The sequence below is a fragment of the Brassica oleracea genome, chromosome C4 (genome assembly GCF_000695525.1).
Source record: "Brassica oleracea var. oleracea cultivar TO1000 chromosome C4, BOL, whole genome shotgun sequence".
Taxonomy (NCBI): Eukaryota; Viridiplantae; Streptophyta; class Magnoliopsida; order Brassicales; family Brassicaceae; genus Brassica; species Brassica oleracea.
This window is the reverse complement of record NC_027751.1, coordinates 47,822,879-47,842,413: the sequence shown is the minus strand read 5'-3', so window position 1 is coordinate 47,842,413 and position 19,535 is coordinate 47,822,879. Positions and strand designations below refer to the sequence as shown.

Here is a 19,535-nt window from a genome sequence, read left to right as displayed (position 1 = left end):
TCTAGTCACTTATGTGAGCGTGATAATATTTTAAGCATTTGGTTTCATGTTTTTGATAATCTATACAATTTTTTTTGTCAATAAACTATACAATTTAATAGTAATAAATATCATTGTAAGGGTTAAGGGTCCATTTTGAAAAATTACCCCAGGGCCTATGAGATGGTTAAGCCGGCCCTGCTAACGTGGATTTCACTTCATGATTCGAATGGAAATTAGTTAGCCAATTTGCCATACTTTTTTTTTTCCAAGCTAGAACACAAAGACTTAAAAACGTAGCTCTAAATTCTTCTATAAGTCAAGTTGCCTGGGTGACAATGACATAACTCCAGTTGAAACCCACATATCTTTATTTATACCACCAATCTTCTCTCTCACTTTTCTTACACCAAAATACTTCTTCCTCAATACTTTTCAAAAAGACCATGTTTGAATCCCGTTTGCGTTTGCATTTTCTCTCCCTAATCTTGCTTTGTTGTGTCTCCCCTTCAAGCTTCTACACTTTCAAATACGATAGGAGGAGTTATGTTGCTTGTCATCCCAATCAGACTCAAGCTCTTACTGATTTCATGAACGAGTTTGATAGCAGCCACTGCAACCTTAGCGACCCCTATAATGGAGTCTGGTGCGATAAATGGACCGGTGCGCTCACAATGCTACGACTCCAGGCCTGCCTCAGTGGAACGCTAAAGCCCAATAGTAGCCTCTTCAGATTACATCATCTTCGTCACCTTGTCCTCTATCAAAACAACTTCATCTCATCTTCACTTCCTTCAGAATTTGGCAATCTCAGCAGGTTAGAGGTCTTATATCTTGGCAATAATAGTTTTGTAGGCCAAGTTCCTTCCTCATTTAATAACCTAAGCCTGCTTTCCTATTTATCTCTTTCCCTAAACGAGCTCATCGGTAGTTTCCCACTTGTACGGAATCTAGCAAAGCTCTCGTTTTTAGACCTTTCTAATAATCATTTCTCTGGAACTCTAAATCCCAACAATACTAGCCTGTTTGAGTTGCACCACCTCCGTTACCTTGGCCTAGCTAGCAACAAATTCAGTTCATCAATCCATTCTGAGTTTGGAAAACTCAACAGACTAGAAATCTTGTATCTTTCCTCCAATTACTTTTTCGGGCAAGTTCCTCCAACAATTAGTAACCTAACCTCGTTAACCAACTTGTACCTTGAAGACAACCAGCTCACTGGTAGTTTCCCACTTGTACAAAACCTTACCATGCTCTCAACTATAGAATTCAGTTTTAACAAATTGTCTGGAACCCTCCCATCTTCTCTATTCAATATGCCTTTCTTAACAAGTCTCGATCTTAGAGGAAACGATCTTAACGGATCTATTAATTTTCCTAATTCCTCTACCCCATCTTGGCTCGAGTTCTTGTACCTTGGGAATAACCATTTTGAAGGAAAAATCATAGAGCCTATCTCAAATCTCATCAACCTCATATATCTAGACCTTTCTTTCTTAAACACAAGTTACCCGATTGATGTAAGCCTCTTCTCCTCGCTAAAATCTTTGTCGGTTCTCGATCTTTCGGCTAATAGTATATCTCCGGCCAGTTTACATACAAATTCAGAAATCCCAACAAACTTGGAGAGATTGTATCTACAAGGCTGTGACATCACCGAGTTCCCAAAAATCTTAAAGAACCTTGAGAAGTTGGAGCTTGTAGCAATAACCGACAATAGAATCAAAGGGAAAATCCCGGAGTGGGTATGGAACCTTCCTCGTCTGACCACATTGTTTGCTCTCAATAATTCCATGGATGGTTTCGAAGGTCCAGTGGATGTTTTGGTAAATTCATCGGTGAGGAATTTAATGCTGGAGCTAAACAGTTTTGAAGGTGCAATCCCTATTCTACCACTCTCCATCAGCGTTTTCTATGCATCACACAACAGATTCACAGGGAGCATTCCTCTTTCAATCTGCAACTATAGATCTCTCACGCAATTGAAGCTAGACTACAACAACCTCACGGGTCCTATCCCCCAATGCTTGAGTAACTTGAAGGTTTTGAATCTCCGGAAGAACAACTTGGATGGAAGTATTCCTGACGCCTTTTATACCGGTGCTTCTCTACAGACACTTGACTTTGGACACAATCGACTAACCGGGAAACTTCCAAGATCTCTTCAAAATTGCTCATCCCTAGAGTTTCTAGTTGTTGACCACAACATGATCAAAGACAAGTTCCCTTTCTGGCTCAAGACTTTACCGAAATTGCAAGTCCTTATCCTCAGTTCAAACAAGTTCTATGGCTCTATATCTCCTCCTGATCAAAGTCCTCTCGGGTTTCCAGAGCTTCGCATATTTGAGATATCTGATAATAAATTCACTGGAAGCTTGCCACCAACTTACTTTGTGAATTGGAATGTCTCGTCACTTACAGCGAAAGAAGATGATGCTCCTCGATATATGCAATACGGAATAATTAGCTATGGGGCAGTGCAAAACGTTCCAGAGACTATAGATTTGCAATACAAAGGTTTATCGATGGAGCAAAAGTTTGTACTTACTTCTTACGCCACCATCGATTTTTCTGGGAATAGAATTGAAGGACAGATTCCTGAATCCATTGGTCTCTTGAAAGCGCTGATTGCACTCAACTTTTCCAACAACGCCTTCACAGGCCATATTCCTTTGTCGTTGGCCAATCTGAGCAATCTCGAATCACTAGACCTATCAAGCAACCACCTCTCAGGTACTATTCCTAATGGGCTTGGAAGCCTCTCATTTTTGGCGTACATAAATGTGTCTCACAACCAGCTCAAGGGTGAAATACCACAAGGAACACAGATTACCGGGCAAGCTAAATCTTCATTCGAAGGGAATTCAGGGCTTTGTGGTCTTCCTCTCCAGGAAACTTGCTTTGGGACTAATGTCCCACCAACACAAGAACCTCCGGAAGAAGAAAAAGAAGAAGAGGAAAAAATGTTGAACTGGAAAGGTGTGGCAATAGGGTATGGACCTGGAGTGTTGCTTGGACTTGCAATATCACACCTCATTTCTACATACAAACCAGAGTGGTTCGTCAACATAATTGGTCCAAACAAGCGCAGAAACCGTTAGGAATATTTTCAGTTTGAGTTTTATCCTTCAATGTATGTCAAGTGGTTGATGATCCCTCTTGTGTGGGAGTGTCTATTTATGTTTGTATATCATTATCTGATGCTTCGTTTCTATTTTGTTTCCTATAAAGTAAGAATGGTGAATGTTTTGTAGTCAATTTCATGTGCATCTCTCTTTTATTTTCTACTGAGTAAAATGGAAAAAGCCAGGAAAGATGGTGAAATGCGGTCATATTGGGGCTTATTGATATTCAAATATTAGATCGATCACATTCCGATAAGAAGAAGCCAAGAAACTGTTGAGACCTAATATAAAGACAACTAATAATAGTATATTAAATGGACGTTTTGTATAGAAATCTTTGTGGTTGGGTCACTTATTAATTTGGAGTTTGAGTGAGATTTCTGCCTTTCAAGTTTCAAGATACTACAAATTATTGATTGTATATGAAACTGTTGGAACTCAATTTAACACATGTGTTAAAATTAGAGTTGGTTTGAATGAGAAATGTTTGTACTAAGATTGTTGCTTTAATAGCACAAAATGGATAATGTGGAGAAGTCTAACAAGGTTGCTAACCTTAGGCAATTATATAAAAATGTGAATCTATACTAAACCAAGCGCGCGCACCAAGTTGAGTTAATGTAAACTCGGACTTGAGTTCGGTTTAGATAACATTTCGGGTATATGGATCATGATCCAGCAACCGATATTTTTATGTCAAAGTTTTATTTTATGTAATTGATCACAACATAAACAAAAATTTTGATTATAAAAATAAACAAATCTTTTAGAGAATAAACTTGGTCAAAAGTCATTAATTCTTGTTAAGAATGAGACTTGGTCACCAAGCTAAAAAGTCTCTTTAATTTATGATTAATTTTTGTGGTTAATGCAAAAAAATAATTCAGTATTTATCTCCACTAAGACCAAAAACGTTTTTGGCATCTTTCCTAAGCTATATAATGTTTCTTCTCATTCCACTAATAAAAACGGTGAAAAAAGTGAACAACAACAATCTCTTCCACTCTTCGCTTGATTTATTTTTCATTTTTTAATGAAAGTACACATAGAATGAAAGTTTGCTAGACTTCTTATTCAAGTGATGTGAATAGAAGAAAGATGCAGTTTTATCCTGGGATTCTAATCGCCATACAACCGTCATACTACGGGGCTTTTTTGAATTGTGCCCCTTTGTAAATTAAGGTCCTACAAAAGCTACCCTTTCAACAGAACGAAACGGCAACTTATAGTTACCAGGAGCGAGAAGCAATGGCAATAGGTTATGCTCTGGGAGTCACAATAGCACAAGTCATTGTTTCATAGACACTGGAGTGGCTTATCAAACCTCGAAACTGTTATGATTGTTTCGGTTCTGCATTTTATTCATTACTTGGTGGCGTTGTATTTTTTTTACAGCAAACATTCACAGACTCATGTAGACTATGTAAACCAAGGCGGCAATTCGGCATCCATGTGTACGACGAAAAACTGTTGGTTCCGAGCACTGCGTGCCAAGCGATCCGCCTTTATGTTTTCCGTCCTAGGTACATGAACGATATCTGAGTTGGTGAAGCTTCTTTTCAAAAGCATAATGTCTTCTAGGTAGCTTTCAAATGCTGGTCATTCCTCTGGTTCTGAAACCATTTTCACCAATTGAGAACAATCCGTTGCAAACGTCATCCGAAACTGTCTTAAATTCTTCACACATTCCATTGCCCAAATTAATGCTTCCATCTCCGCATGAAGAGGGGAGAGACATGCCCTTACTTTCCTTGCCCCTAACAAACCATCAAACTCCGGTAGCGTGTTGAACCAGTCTTGCCCTGAAAATAAGTCATTATCTTTCTAAGAACCGTCTGTGAAACACCATATTCCTGTAGTCCCTTAATTAGATCTTATTTGTACTTCATGTACCAACCTAGGATTATTGATAACATGTGCCTCAGCCCAAAGTCTTGATTCCAATTCTGCTAAGTTAAGTGTTTCTCTCGGATCAATATTAAGATTACTGAAAACTTTATTATTTCGGTCCTTCCAGATGTACCATAATATCCATGCAAACTGATGATCTTCCATTTTTGGATTAACTCTCCAAAATAGATGGTCCATGTTAGCAAAAAGTGAGCCCATAGGAAAAAATTTGGATTCGATGGAATCTTGGATAGTGCCCACACTTGACGTGTCGGGGGGCATTCAAAGAACACATGATTTATTGATTCCTCCGAATCTCCACACCGTGCACAACATGTATCTCCTTGTATTCCTCTCGCTTTTAGATTTTTTGTTACCGCTACACAAACTGTCAACAGTTGCCATAAGAAATGCTTTAATTTTGGAGGACACTTCACTTTCCAGCAAAATGCCTTAAGTATTTCCACATTTGGTCCATAAAATTCTGGTGGTTTTTCCTTATCAGGATAGATCCTTTCTACTTGATACCCTGATTGTACCGTGTATTTCTCGTTATTAGTGAAATGTCATCCATTCCTATCTTCCATCTGATTCCTACTCAAAGGAATATTTTCAATCATTTTTGCATCTTGGGGTTCCAGCAATGTCCTAATGGCCTGTAAATTCCATGTTCGGGATTCCTGATTAATGAGAGAATCCACTGTGAGGTCTGGGTAACTATTATGAAAGTTTTTGTTACTTGATCTCAGGCGATTGGATGGGATCCAAGGATCATTCCATACTGAAATAGATGACCTTGTTCCAACCATTTTGATTAGTCTTTTACAAACCAGAGATCTAGCATAAGTAATACTCCTCCAACCATATGACGGGGAGTATGAGCGAATCGGTTCCAGGGGTGAAGCATTCTTGAAATACTGTCCTTTGAAAACTCGAGAGAAAAGAGTATTTGGTTTCTCGATCAGCCGCCAAAATTGCTTTCCAAGCATCGCCGTATTAAAATCAGTCAAATCCTTTAATCCTGCCCACCATTATCCTTATGTACACATAATTTATCTCATGATTTCCAATGCATCCCTCTTGTGCTTCCTCCTGGACTCCACCAAAACTGAGCTACTGCACTCGTTAGTTTCTTAACTTTAGCTTTCGGTAACCGATACATAGACATCACATGGTTTGGCAGGGCTGTGATCACCGATTTAATAATCACCTCTTTTCCCCCCTTGGTGAAAAACCAAAATGTCCAACCATTCATCCTATTATTCAGACGATCTTGTACAAAACCAAACACTTGTATCTTTGATCCTCCTAAACTCTCTGGCAAGCCTAAATAAGAACCCATTCCGCCTCGGTTCCGAATTTCCAAAATATCTCTCAACTCTTGACGGCTGGATTCATCAATCTTATGTCCAAATTGAATCGAGGATTTCTGAAATTAATTTGTTGCCCTGAAACAGTCTCATAATCCTTTAATATCCTCAGAATAGTTGGACACTCTTCTTTGTTTGCCTTGCAAAAGAACAGACTTGGTGGCGTTGTAATGAAGCAATTTTTTTATGTTTTTTTCTTATATATTTATCAATGTTATTAGGTGTTTTTCTGCACATAAAAAAAATTTAAAATATTTTTTTAACAGATAAATATAAATTATATTTAAAATAAAATTTTATTAATATTGTAAATTTTCTTTTTCTTATCAATATTTAATATAAATTTGATTTATTAAACATAAAATTAAGACAAAAATAAGTTTGTTTATTTTAAATTATATTTAAGAATATGAATGTATATATTTAAAATTATAATCTTAGAAAAAAATTTCTATCTATTTATTTTAATTAAATATATTAAATAAATTTGTAAAAAATTACATAATTATCAAAAATTAATATTAAATAATATTTATAAAATTTGTAGATATATATAAGAATCTAACTATTTTACGATTAAATTTTTATAATTTCTAAAAAAAATTATACATATTTTTGAAAATTTTAGTAACAAAAATTTATAATTTAAAAATATATAATTAAATGATATTTCAAAATTTCTAATGCTATATTTGAATATATTTTATTTAATAATGATTTATGAGTTATTACTATATTCTAAAAAAATTCCAAAAATATAAATCGACATTAAATGTAATATATAAGTTATTATCATATTTTTAAAATTTTACCTAAATATAAGTTAACATTAAATGTAATTTTTCATGTTACGTTAAGCTATAAGTCATATCATTAATTTTAGTAATCATGTCATATTATTTTTGAGAAAATAACTATAAAAGATGATATATGGTAAAATCATTTCTTAAAGTATAGGGGATGTTCTGATTAATCTATACATATCTCTATTCATTATGCCTTCATGTTCTCGATGGTAAAGCCTGTCTCAGTTACAACAAAAGAAACCTGATTAATTTTGTATACGAAAACGAAGCAGAGAGTGAAGAAAAACAGAGGTTAACAACATGTTACTTTTTCAAGACTACAAAAATGCAACCAACAGGGAGATTTTCTGAATTCAGAAATGTCCTTAGTGGTGCTTGAGGGAAATAAACCCAATACGGCGATCCGGGTTCAAACTCCATTGGCCACACGAATATGAGCTATGCTTTCGGCTCATTTGAAAAGAATCTATTTGTGGACTGTACCTCCACTCGGGGATTAGGTCAATGTCTTTAATAGACCCGGATTTAATCTTTTTTTTTACAAAAAGAAAAAAAGATAACTGAAAGCTAAGTAAAACAAATTCATCACTTCACTGAGAAAACAAAGTTAACTAGACTGGACTTCTACAGAATAGGGCTAAAAGCAGAGGATTAAAACATATCTCAAAAATGAAGGAGCAATTCGATTCTACCACTCTGGCATTCTCTATCAACAATCTGGAAGGAAGTATTCCTAGCAAATTCGATGTTAGTACATCGCTTCAGACATTTGAAGTTGGATATAACCAGCTAACCGAGAAGCTTCCAAGGCCTCTTGTAAAGTGCTTGTTTGTAAAACAGCAAAAATTAATGATACAGTTCCTTTAGCCTCCACCAACTTAATATATTAACTCCAAGCAAAAAACTAAACTTAAAAATCAGAAATAAATATTCGAAACTTAATATATTATATATATTCAACTTCGTGTTTATGGTGATGTGAAAATCCGAATAAAACCTAGAAGGGGCAAATTCAAAAAATTTAAAATTCGATCTGAATCCGACATATACTGCCTATTTCTAAAATTTATGAACACATGACACATATGACATATCTATCAATATATATATAAAAATGTTTGTCTTCTTACCGTTGTGCCACCTCAGCATCCAAGTCACAAAGTCGAGTCCTGAGAAGCCGATACGTGTTTGGTTCAGTCAAAACGCCGCACTTCATTTAATTTGAAAATTTAATAGGCTTTTAACCGTATGTGTAAAACTGTATGGTATTGGGCTACAAATTACAGATTCTGTGTGAGGTCCGTCAGCCTATTCTTGGAAACCCTAGATCTAATGCAGCCAAAAAGTAATGTTTCTCTTTCCCTTTTTTCTGTGGCGACTGCAACTACTGAACTTCTCCTAAATCTCTGAAACGGTTCGAGTTTGTGCTTTTTCGTGATAACTCCCCATCAATTCGGTCACCCATGATGAGGTCTTCAATCCCTTGCTTACGTCAGTGAGTTGGTGTGTTTTCGGATATAAATATGTCAGTATTTTTAATCTCAAAATCATCTCTTAGGCTTCTTTCTTTGCTTCCATCTTTGGATGAAAACGACACATGCCCCAAAGAAATGAAGACTTGGCGTTTAAAAGGAGCTTCATTAGAGATTGAAGGTGGACCATCAAATCCATCTGAATCAGCAACATTAGGCTGTGTGGTGGTGTGACTGCGATGCTTTTTTGGCTGATTTTTGCTTACGGAACTGCTCCAGCTGAATCCCATGAAAATTAACACACAATCTCATTTCTAATAATCATGGAAAATTTCAAGTGATTCAAAGATTGAACAAAAGAGGCATCGATGATAAGATGATCCAAATCTACCTTATGACGTCCAGCTTCAGCGACCTCCTGCCTCTGTCTAACCTGATCTGATTCCATTGAAATCAAATCTTTTTTTCTTTTTAGTTGGCATTAAACCCATTAACTGATGCCACTATGAAATAGCCGATTAGGGAGATGAAACTCGCCAGTGCACTAAGGAGACGGATCCGAACACAAAGATAACAAAAGGAGATCTGGAGAAACCCAAATCGAGAGAATTATAAAAATATTTAAATCAGGATGTTCGATTTGGAAGAGAAAAAGAAGAAAGAAAGAATATTATATATTAATTTTGATTTCCTTACTTTTACGCCATATCTCTCTCATAATAACATTCTCTTAGATGCTTCGAACCTTTCTTTGGCCGGTTGTATGCAACTTTTTTTTAATCATTTTCTACTCATTTTTTCATGAAGGTAATTTGACCCACCAAAAGAAGAAAAAAGAATTCTATCTAAGTAGTAAAATTCATTTTATACAATGTAAACCTATTGTTTCATCTCGATCAAACGAAAAAATCGAATTTAAACATAAACAACCATATATTTTCTTCCAACCTTTTAGTTTAGATTTTTTTCTATCTTATATCTGAATATTTTTTAAAGTATCTATAAATTACTAAAGTTATTAAAAAATATTTACTTTGAAAATTTTGTGAGCAGTGATTAATTTTATTTTGTTATGACAAGATATAAATGATTATAAAATCATATAAATATAAAATTTCATTTAATAGATATTCAGAATATATATATATTATTTAAATTAAACTACATAAAATATAAAATACTTAAATATGTTAATTTAGAAATTGCATTAACAAAAAAAATTGTATTAACAAGTATTGAAACCTTAATATTTTATTTCAAATTTGTATTATTTTTTAGAAATGAAAAATGTTAAAGAACATACAATGCATTATTATATAACATCCAAAGACAACTATAATATAGAATTTTTACCACGACACATAATTTGTTAATAACTATTTTGTTCAAGAAAATAACAATATTAAGCAAATACGATTATGACCATTGTTCAAAATTGATTATATATATTTGAAATATAGGTGGTACAAATAAATCAAAATATATGTAGGACAGGTTGAAGAAAAAAGTTCAAAAAAATAAATGTTCTACGACCCATAAAAATTACATAATTTTGGTTCTAAAGCCAAAGTAAAATTTAATTCGTGTATCTTCAACAATTATTTTACATTAAACATAAATAAGAAAGATAAAAAAAATATTCAGACCATAACTAAGATTTAATTCATTACTTTTTTGTTTAGCTCATATATTATACATAGGTTTTAATAATAAAAATAGCAAGTTGTTTTTTGAAACATCTAAAAAGAAGCAAGTTTTTATTATTAAAAAAATTCGTTAAACAAAACAGTGTAAATAATTTTAAAATCAACTAACTGCATAAATGTTTATAACCCATATCTATATATACATATATAAAAATATAAATATCAGACATATAACAAAAAATATAGAAAAATTCCGGGCGTAGCCCGGGTCGGCCCTAGTCTAATAAAAAAAATGAACAAATATTCATCGAAAATATCCCACAAACTCGTTTTACTCTTCAACTTCTGTAACAATAAGAAAACAAAAATAAATAAATTATTACAAATCAGCTGAAAAATCACATTTTGAATAGCTTGACACAACAAATCAGCTGAAAAAATCACATTTTGAATAGCTTGACACAACAAATCAAGTTCAGGTCACTCACCAACACAAACAATTTTGTCTTTATAAGAGTTGAATTCTTTTCTTTTCCTTTGCTTTCTCCATTTCAAGTTGTCACCTCCTTTTAGGCAATTGAAATGACTTCTTAAGAAACTGATTAGCAACACGGTCGTTTCTATGACAAAGAACCCTCAAGATAGTGTTCGGATCAGACCGGTTCCACCTTCCTGTAGTCGGAGGCATCGGTAGCTTCTGTTTTGACCCAACCATCCCCATCCCACTTGTTTCACACGTCACAATACTAAAATCTTCCATAAGTTGTTCTGTAGGTTGACTCATCAGCTGAATCACACCTTCCACAGTCTCCGCATCTCTGTCAACAATATCCTCAGGTATCAACCCTTCACCACAAGTGCAAAAAACCCTCTTCAAGCTCTCGAAATCTTCCTCGATCAAACTATGATCCGATCTGTAAAACACTCTCGAAAACCCTCCAGCGAGCAAGACCATCAAGAACGCTTCGAAAGACGACTTCATAACCTCCCTCATCGCCAGCGCTTGAGCACGGTCCGCAAGAATCGCTGACATTAGCGTTAAGTTCTGTTTCATGATCCGCAAAGCCGGTCTGATCCTCGTGTTCGCGACTTCTCCTACGTAAAGACTCTCGTAGAGAACAGAGTTCGAGTCGAGGAAGATTAGTCTGTAAGCCGCGACTTCTGAAACGTGCTGGCAAGCGGATTCGATGCCAGCGTAGGTGAAGTCGAAGTAGGAAGAAGAGTTGTTGTTTCGGTGGCGGTAACGTTTTCGGGTTGCGGGGAGTACCCTCGGGTTCAGAGAGAGTGTTTTGTTTAGTGAGTGGATATGTGAGCTTAGGAAATGTAGTGTGTTGAGACGAATGTAAAGACGTTGCGTCCCGCGGCTTGTGGATGGGCGTGCATGGTGGCCGTCGGATAACGCTGGTGCAACGTGGCTGAAATCTTCTCTGACGGCGGTACAGGGTGTAGCTCTCTTCCATAGTTTAAGAAATCCTGAATCTCTGTTGCATCTTGTAAGAGGAGGTAATGTAGGAATGTAACTCTGTCTCGAACCTGAAATAACCAAACATTATAGATTAAGCTTTGAGATTTATACCCAAACAGAACCAAAATTTTAGTTTTTTGGTTTAAAATCGGTTATGAATTCGGTTATGTTCAGTAAGCTATTCGTTTTTTAAAATCAGTAACCGAAAAGAAATAATAGAAAAACCACTCGAAATAACCAAAAAAATTGAGTTTCTAACAAATTTAAACCGAAATTTAATAGAAACAAAATATTAATTTCTGCATAATTTTTAAAAGCCGAGATAACCAACCCGGATCGGACGGAACAAAACTTTCCAGTTCAGTTTGATGAGATTATGGCCTAACCGAGCTAACTGAAAACCGAATTCTCCAACCCAAATTAACCGAATAAACTAAAACCACAAGCCTAGCTAGATAGTCAAATTAAATTGTAGCTGCGTTTTTCTTGAATTTAAAAGATGTTATTTGATTTTGAACTTACCACAAGATGCAACAAAGGTAGTGTATTCTTGGAAAAGTTGTTCCAATCCTTCAACAAGATCATGAACTAGATCCTCTGTAATCCCAATGGGGATTTCGAAGAACTCATCAATTATTTCCTTAGCTAGCTTCATCAACTCTCCTGCAGATTGTGCGTAAGGTTCTGATTTGGACTTAGGGTTCCATGTCTACAAAACAAAAGAATGCAACCACACAATGTAAGTTACAAAAAGACACAAAAGTAACGTTTCAAAGTTTTGCAAGTACTATATCTCTAAAACTTACTTCAGTTTCTTTTGCTCTAAACAAACATTCTTGAACTCTCTTTAGATTCTCTTCAATCCATTGCCTCAAAAGCCGCAAAATAATCGAATCAACTTCATAAGGAACCATTTCTTGAACCAACCCTTTTCCACCGTCATCGAATTCTTCTGAATCTTCAGCCACCATCTGCACCAAAACCTTCTCTAGCTTCCCTGCCGTTTGCAAAACCTCAACAGTATCTCTTGAGATAAAAAATCTCCCTGCCAAATACTGCATCAAGATCGAGCCATAGCATTGGTGAAGCGACACCGAGGCAACACCTGCAGCGACTGAGTGCCATCTCTTGAGTATTGGACTGAAACATTCACGTTCTCGTAACGCTAACTCCTCTGTTTCCTTAGCTAGATGTAGTAGTGTTGCAGCCGCTTCTTCTCCTTCCTCTGTAGCTAAGATTTTAGCCTTTGTGTTCTCTATCACCTACAAAGAAAAAGATTACATAACCTTAAAAGAACATAAATAGTCATGTTTATTAATTTATTGAATATTAATTTATAGAATTTCTAATGTACCTTAGAAAATGCGGTTTTAATAGACGCTCTTATGTAATAATCCACACGGTCTCCTGAATAATCAATTAATTTAACGTCGCCTTTCCCTTGAGAGATTGTCACATCCTCTCCCAAGATTTTTGATGATGATAACGCTAATGGGAGAAGATTCTCTATCAACCCCACATTGCCTCTTTGGAAATAGTCATGGTAGCTTAACAATCTATAATGAAACCAAAACAACATTTAGGTTTCACACGTTTTAAATCAGTAACTTGTACAGCAAGAAATAATCAAATACCTTTTCTCGGTCCATCCTTGCATAGAGGCTAATACTGAGGTCAGTAGTTTTACATAGAGAGCTTCGCGGTCAAGTTTCTTTGCGTCATTAGCAACTTCAGCCAGCATAGCGTGTGATGCGCCTAGCAAGTCAGGTTCCATTTGTGACGTTACTACGTATTGATGAAACAAAACCCAAGTGAAACATAGATTATGCACTGGTCTTGTGATCCCTAGTGTTGACCAAGTTTTCTTCATTAGTTCTAGCATCTCATCGATTTCATCTAGCACCAATGTCTCATCCCTTACATCGAATATCGACTGCAATAATGCTACGTAAAGATGAATGCTGAGAGGGAAACCATCAGCCCAGTGACAAACATCGGATGGGTTTCCATTAGTGCTGCGCCAAGCTAAAGACACGATTACGTTGCATAGTGTTCTCATTGTGTCTGAGGTTTTGCTTGTGTCGATGGGTTTGTTCTCGCTTTGTCTAACGATTTCTCTTAAACGCATTGCGTAGTTGTTGGTTTTGTCTAGAGGAATCGATGGGTGTAGGAGAAGACCAGCTTCAAGAACTTTGAGTTGTCTTCGTTGCCAGAGCTGGTACTCGGGACCATCACCGAACTCTGATGTTTTCAAGTGTCGGAGAAGCTCTAGCGGTAAGATTATCGTCTCTGCTCTTCTACCAGTCTGAAAATAAAAACCATTTTAGGTTACTATTATATAGCATCAATTGGTAAACATTAATTAATTGCGGAATTGTGGAAAAATAGCTAATTGATAGAAAAAGTTTAAATATATGGAATAAAAATTATAAAATAATTTACTTCTCCAACTGGGTAAATTTTGCAGAAAAGTGAAAAATACATTAGACTGATTAAATATTTTTGTCAAAAAAAAACATAAATGCAAATCTGCATTTTCTTCATTTATTCCACAAATATTTGGTTGATTGGCAAAATACTTATGGAATCGTCTTTAAACACAGTTATGCAGATTACCAATCAGGCCCCATATCATTTCAACTTGTGCATTAACTTGTACAAGAAGCAACCAAATGGATCAACTTACTTGACCAACAAGCGTTCTCAACAAGGTTTTTCGAAGCCGGCTATCACTCTGTTCTGTTACCCTCATTTGTTGCCTCATAATCTCCGCCGAAGTTAACGGTCTTCTAGGCCGAGTAGGCTGAACCGTCAAGAACCCGGTTCCGGGGCTAATGTTAATGTGTCCTGAGCCACTTCCACCACCAGGTGATAACGAGTTTGTCCCGGCTCCTCCAGCCACTCCTATCGTAGACATTCGCCTAGACGGTGACCTTTTAAGCATCTTCAACCCTAAAGCCCGTTTAACCCGGCTTGTAGGGGTTGTCACCACCTCTTTCCTCCCTGAAAACCCAAACCCTGAACCAGAGCCACCACCATTTGATCCTCCTCCTCCTCCTCCTCCTGCTTCTCCATGATTGTCGTTGTTGTTGTGCGTAGAGTAGAACGTGAGAGCAGTCCTACCACCAAAACCTGGTGATGACCGACAAGCCGTGAAGAAGATCTCGTAAGCCGTCTCGCGGATATCATCAGGTTCAAGACCGTTGAGCTTCCCGAACGGCCAAAGAAGGTCGGTATTAGGACAAAGCACCGTGGAACCACCTCCCATGTTAGAGGAGGAGAGGGGGTGGAGGGAGGGAGAAGTTTTGGACAGGATTTATGAAATTAGATTTTGTCCAAAATGAGAGGAAAGAGGGAGAGAGATGACATTTCTAGTTTTAAAAATAAGGCAAACGCGTGAGAAACAAGAAACAAGAGGAACATAGAAGGAAGTGGTAGAGGAAGGAGACAAGTTGGAAAAACGGTAATCTACAGCAAATTTTTCTGTGCTGTGGAATGTTGAGAGAGGATGTGAGTAAAATTAGGAATATACACAAGATAATACTATAATTAGCAAATCTTCTATTTATAGTAAATCTTGTCCATCCAAATCTCATCTGTAAACTAAATCATATATCTGTGTAGTAGAAAAGATGTGTAATCCTCCTGTAACAACACACACGCAGACATGGAGAGGCTAGTCATGTATGCAATCTCAAAGTGGTTTATTATAGCTACGGTTACTGCTACCAGTACCAAGAAGCTTTTGTTATAACACACACTTTTCTTAGACCCCAGTGCACACCCAGCAAAAATGTTCACCTTAACAGAGGAGATGATGAAGCAAGAATCTTGAAGGAATATTCAAAAGAATAAATGAAACAAAGAAAGATGAATAGTGGATAAGTTATTGTTAAACACAAACACTAGCATAGAGAAAAGAAAAACGTTCCAAAGCAACAAATATAAATAAGCACACTACAACTTCATATGAAATACTAAGTACGACTCAGCATCAAGAGTGCCTGAACAACTTATTAAGAAACTAACAAAATAGATAATCCAGGTCAAGGGCGGCATCCTTAAAGAGGAAAGAGGAGTTTGAGGAAAAGACCACAATGTAGTAGTCTTTCTTTCTTCCTCCAATCACTGTTGTAAAGCTTGATTACCGCTTCCATAACCTCCACCATAACCACCTTGCCCGTTCCCTTGGTGATTCCCATATCCTCCAGAGCCATCTGAAACATCAGCATAGCCACCGCCAAGGCTGTTAGGCCGCCCACCGACTGCACCATAACCAGATGGAGCTCCATAAGAAGAATCATTTGCACCATACCCATAACCTGCAGACGCACCTCCTTGACCCATCACTGCTGAACCAGGACCACCAGAACCGCCCCACGGAGCAGCAGGAGCATTTCCATATCCCACGTTACCGTAACCAGACGGCGCTTGACCTCCCCAAGAACTTCTTGGACCACTTCCAAACCCAGCTCCAGGGACACCAGGGTTCCCATAAGGCGCACCAGATGGATTCCCATACCCTCCAAACCCTCCATAACCCACACCGTTGCTTCCATAACCATAACCAGTAGTACCATACCCAGAACCACCGTAAGGAGGATAACCGCTTCCAGCGTTTTGAGGCGGCATGTATCTACTCGAATCAACACGACCCTCGTATCCACCTCCACCATATCCCGAGAAACCACCACCCCCACCACCTCCAACAACTCCAGGATTAGCATCTTTAGGAAGAGCTCTTTTAACTTCCACTTGTTTACCGTTCAAATCGTGGAAAGTCTTGTGCAAAACAAGGTCAACAGAATCTTCAGAATCAAACGAAACAAACCCAAAACCTCTAGGACGTTGCGTGGTCTGGTCAATCATAATCACCGCATCGCTCACGGGGCCGTAAGTCTCGAAGTAGGCTCTAAACTCATCTGATGTCAACGCAGGAGGCAAACCTCCCACGAATATCTTCTTGGTCCTCACGCTAGCTCCACTATCAAAACTCCTAGACGCAGCATTAAAACTACCCCCTGGTCTACTACCACCAGGACTCTGCTCTTCTCTAGACATTGCTCTCTTCACATCAACCTAATACCACAAAAATTAAAAGTTTAGATTTTTATGATGGTAATGACAATAAGATTCGAAAAACTAGAGAAACCCAATTGAGAAATAAGTGCAAATTCGAGTTTTTAATTAAAGAAAGTTTAGAGCTTTTTACATCTCTGTTATCGATATGGTGCTTGCTCTGAAGAACCCTATCAACGACGGCGGGATCGGAGAAGGAAACGAATCCGAATCCTCTCGGACGACCTGTAGCTTTCTCTCGCATCACCGTCACCTGCAAAACCTCTCCGTAATTGCTGAAGTACTCTCTCAGGAGATTCTCGTCGGTGTCCCATGAAATCCCGCCGATGAAGAGCTTTCCCTGATCTGATTCCATTGCTAAAACCTAGATTCGAATCTCCCCGGCGAAGAAGAGGTTCCGAGAAAATTAGGGTTTGTGGGATGGTGGATGACGGGTACGGAGATGTAGTCAACATCGATATCTCCTCTGTCGTGATCGACGCCATGAACAAGAAATACTCCGACCGTCCTCAGCTCAAATGTGCGTCTCTCTCTGTTACTATAATCCAATTCGAGGAGAAAGTTGTGGTCTTTTTTTATGTGTGTTGATGATCATGTGAAAAAAAAAAAAAAAAACAGATTTAGAAAGTAGCTAGCTAGCCAATGGGGTTAAAGAGAGTGAAAGAGATTTGTTCAAATTTTATTTTATTTTTTTTATTTATTACTGAAAAGGCTTCAATATATGCAAAAGTAGATATTTAATATTTTGACAGAAGAAGGAAGTAGTAGATATTTTTGAAAAGTTATGAAAAAAGGGTGTAGATATTTTTTTACTTGGTTTTCCCGTTTGGGTGATGCGGTAAATTGAGCAAGAACATCGGACGGTGTACGGTTGTGTAGCGGTGAAAATCGGATGGTCAGTATCACGTTGCAGAGAATCCAGAGATGGTTCAAACTTCGAACTAAACAGTACATTAGACAGACTGCAGTGATGACTTTTTGTTAAGAGAATGTGGATCTCACGTGAGATGTTTTAAAGAAGAACATCCGTTCACTGACCTCGTTGTTTGTAGTCGTTGCAGATCAATGATGATCTATTAGACTATTACCATTCGACCCAAAATCAGCACCAATATGATGAGCAATATAATATATTAATTTGATGTGATATTAGTAGACTGGGAATAGAATTGTGTGTTTTCTGTAATTAAAACTCTTTCTGATTTTTTTTTAGATGAAATTTATCATTTTATATTGTTTCAATGCATAATTTATTGATTAACAATAATAATAAACTATAGACAAGCCCGGCTCATCATTATTTGGACCTCTGGATAAATTTTTTTTTAAGTTTTTAATGTTCATGTTTATTTAAAATTTAAATTTATTTTAGAACTTTTTATCAACAACATCTTTATAAAATATTTTATAAAAACAAATTATATACATGTAAAAAATTTTAGGGCCCTTTCTAAAGTAAATTTAATGAATATTTAAAATTTTCTAAATAAAAATATGTATATAAAAAAAATATTAAGCCCTCAGCTAACAAGTAACGGGGAGATACGGGTTTGGGCAGCAGTCGCACCACTTGTCCCTCCACATCAATCGGCCCTGTCTATAGATCTTTTGAAATGTTATTGGTTGAAAGTTAATAAAACTATTTTAGTTTAAAATATGTATACATTTATGATTGAGCTAGTTTTTTTAAAAAAAACTTATACATTTATAATTTTGTCAGAAATTATGGACAGTTGTATATTCAAGTTTTTGTACAACTTTTTTTTTTAATATCTGTTTTGTTTTTCCATGTAATTGATAAATAATTGGTAATAATGGATTCTCCAGAAAATTATACAAGAAAACTATACTAACTACCAAACATGACTAAAATTTTATAGGTTGTAGTTGACTAAAAAGTGTTGATGTGATGTGCTTTTAAGTTTATAGATATTTTAATTTTTATAAACAGGTTTGAACTTCGAAACACAATAATTTTAAAAAACGTAAAATCAAAGCATTGTTGTAATCTTGTCAATACTTATATAATATTTAAAAAGATATGAAACATGTCAATACTCACATAATATCTAGAAGGATCAAGGATAGATGTTTCATATGAATGCAAATACTAACTATAAAATAAACAAAATTTGGATGTAATATTTAGATGTTGTATCTAGATGATATACAGTGCCGGTACGGTATTAATTGGCGCATAAAGTACTTTATAAAAATTATGCCCCTTAATAATATTTAATTTTGGTATTTTTTAATTATTTAATCAGAATAATACATGGTATATTAAAAATTAATTTGTTTATAAAAATAAAGTATATAACTATCAGTTTTTTGTTTTAAAAGTAAATTAATGATCACACAATTATTCAACTATTTTGAAAGAAAAATCGGAAAATCGTTGATATTTATATCCTTTATTTTGTAAAACATATTAAATTTTAATATATTTTATAATTATGTTACCTGTCATTCTGTATGAAAATTCTAACATCTCAACCGTTTTTATAGTTTCTTATGACAATATTCTCAACATTAACGTTTCCTATATAGATTTTATATCTATAAATGAAAAACAGTTATAATTTAATCAAATCAGGTTAACATTACTTTTAACTCGTAAAGTTTTGTTGAATTTTCAAAGAATTCCAGAGAGAGCGTAATCTAATATACGATAGTTATGTTTGATTAGATTTTAAAAAGTCC

The 19,535-nt window shown here is 36.0% G+C and overlaps 3 protein-coding genes across 4 annotated transcripts; 1 reads left to right on the top strand and 2 right to left on the bottom strand.

Moving 5' to 3' along the window:
• Positions 1-373: 373 nt before the first annotated feature.
• Positions 374-3,194, top strand: LOC106337644 (receptor-like protein 12). The gene has a single exon (XM_013776766.1). It carries the CDS (start codon positions 426-428, stop codon positions 3,078-3,080), a length of 2,655 nt encoding a protein of 884 aa, XP_013632220.1. The 5' UTR covers positions 374-425; the 3' UTR covers positions 3,081-3,194.
• A 7,364-nt stretch (positions 3,195-10,558) lies between these two features.
• LOC106340321 lies at positions 10,559-15,022 on the bottom strand. Of its 2 annotated transcripts, XR_001269363.1 has the most exons (7): positions 14,440-15,022; positions 13,388-14,058; positions 13,108-13,309; positions 12,560-13,015; positions 12,276-12,462; positions 10,777-11,821; positions 10,559-10,633 (listed from the first exon to the last, which is right to left on the bottom strand). XR_001269363.1 is itself a non-coding variant. In XM_013779206.1 (6 exons), exons 1-6 carry the CDS (start codon positions 15,019-15,021, stop codon positions 10,848-10,850), a joined length of 3,072 nt encoding a protein of 1,023 aa, XP_013634660.1. In that variant the 5' UTR covers position 15,022; the 3' UTR covers positions 10,707-10,847. The 2 variants fall into 2 exon arrangements, 1 of the variants encoding a protein (XP_013634660.1); XM_013779206.1 differs by lacking the exon at positions 10,559-10,633 and having other exon boundaries at positions 10,707-11,821.
• A 562-nt stretch (positions 15,023-15,584) lies between these two features.
• Positions 15,585-17,253, bottom strand: LOC106336553 (heterogeneous nuclear ribonucleoprotein 1). The gene is made up of 2 exons (XM_013775401.1): positions 16,966-17,253; positions 15,585-16,832 (listed from the first exon to the last, which is right to left on the bottom strand). Exons 1-2 carry the CDS (start codon positions 17,185-17,187, stop codon positions 15,879-15,881), a joined length of 1,176 nt encoding a protein of 391 aa, XP_013630855.1. The 5' UTR covers positions 17,188-17,253; the 3' UTR covers positions 15,585-15,878.
• Between the last annotated feature and the right edge of the window lie 2,282 nt (positions 17,254-19,535).

Coding starts and splice junctions, on each gene's coding strand:
- LOC106337644 (XM_013776766.1), top strand. CDS start 426: ATGTTTGAATCCCGTTTGCGTTTGCATTTTCTCTCCCTAATCTTGCTT.
- LOC106340321 (XM_013779206.1), bottom strand. CDS start 15,021: ATGGGAGGTGGTTCCACGGTGCTTTGTCCTAATACCGACCTTCTTTGG. Junction 13,016..13,107: donor TTAAAACCGCATTTTCTAAG/GTACATTAGAAA, acceptor TTTTCTTTGTAG/GTGATAGAGAACACAAAGGC. Junction 12,463..12,559: donor TTAGAGCAAAAGAAACTGAA/GTAAGTTTTAGA, acceptor TTTGTTTTGTAG/ACATGGAACCCTAAGTCCAA.
- LOC106336553 (XM_013775401.1), bottom strand. CDS start 17,187: ATGGAATCAGATCAGGGAAAGCTCTTCATCGGCGGGATTTCATGGGAC. Junction 16,833..16,965: donor ACCATATCGATAACAGAGAT/GTAAAAAGCTCT, acceptor TTGTGGTATTAG/GTTGATGTGAAGAGAGCAAT.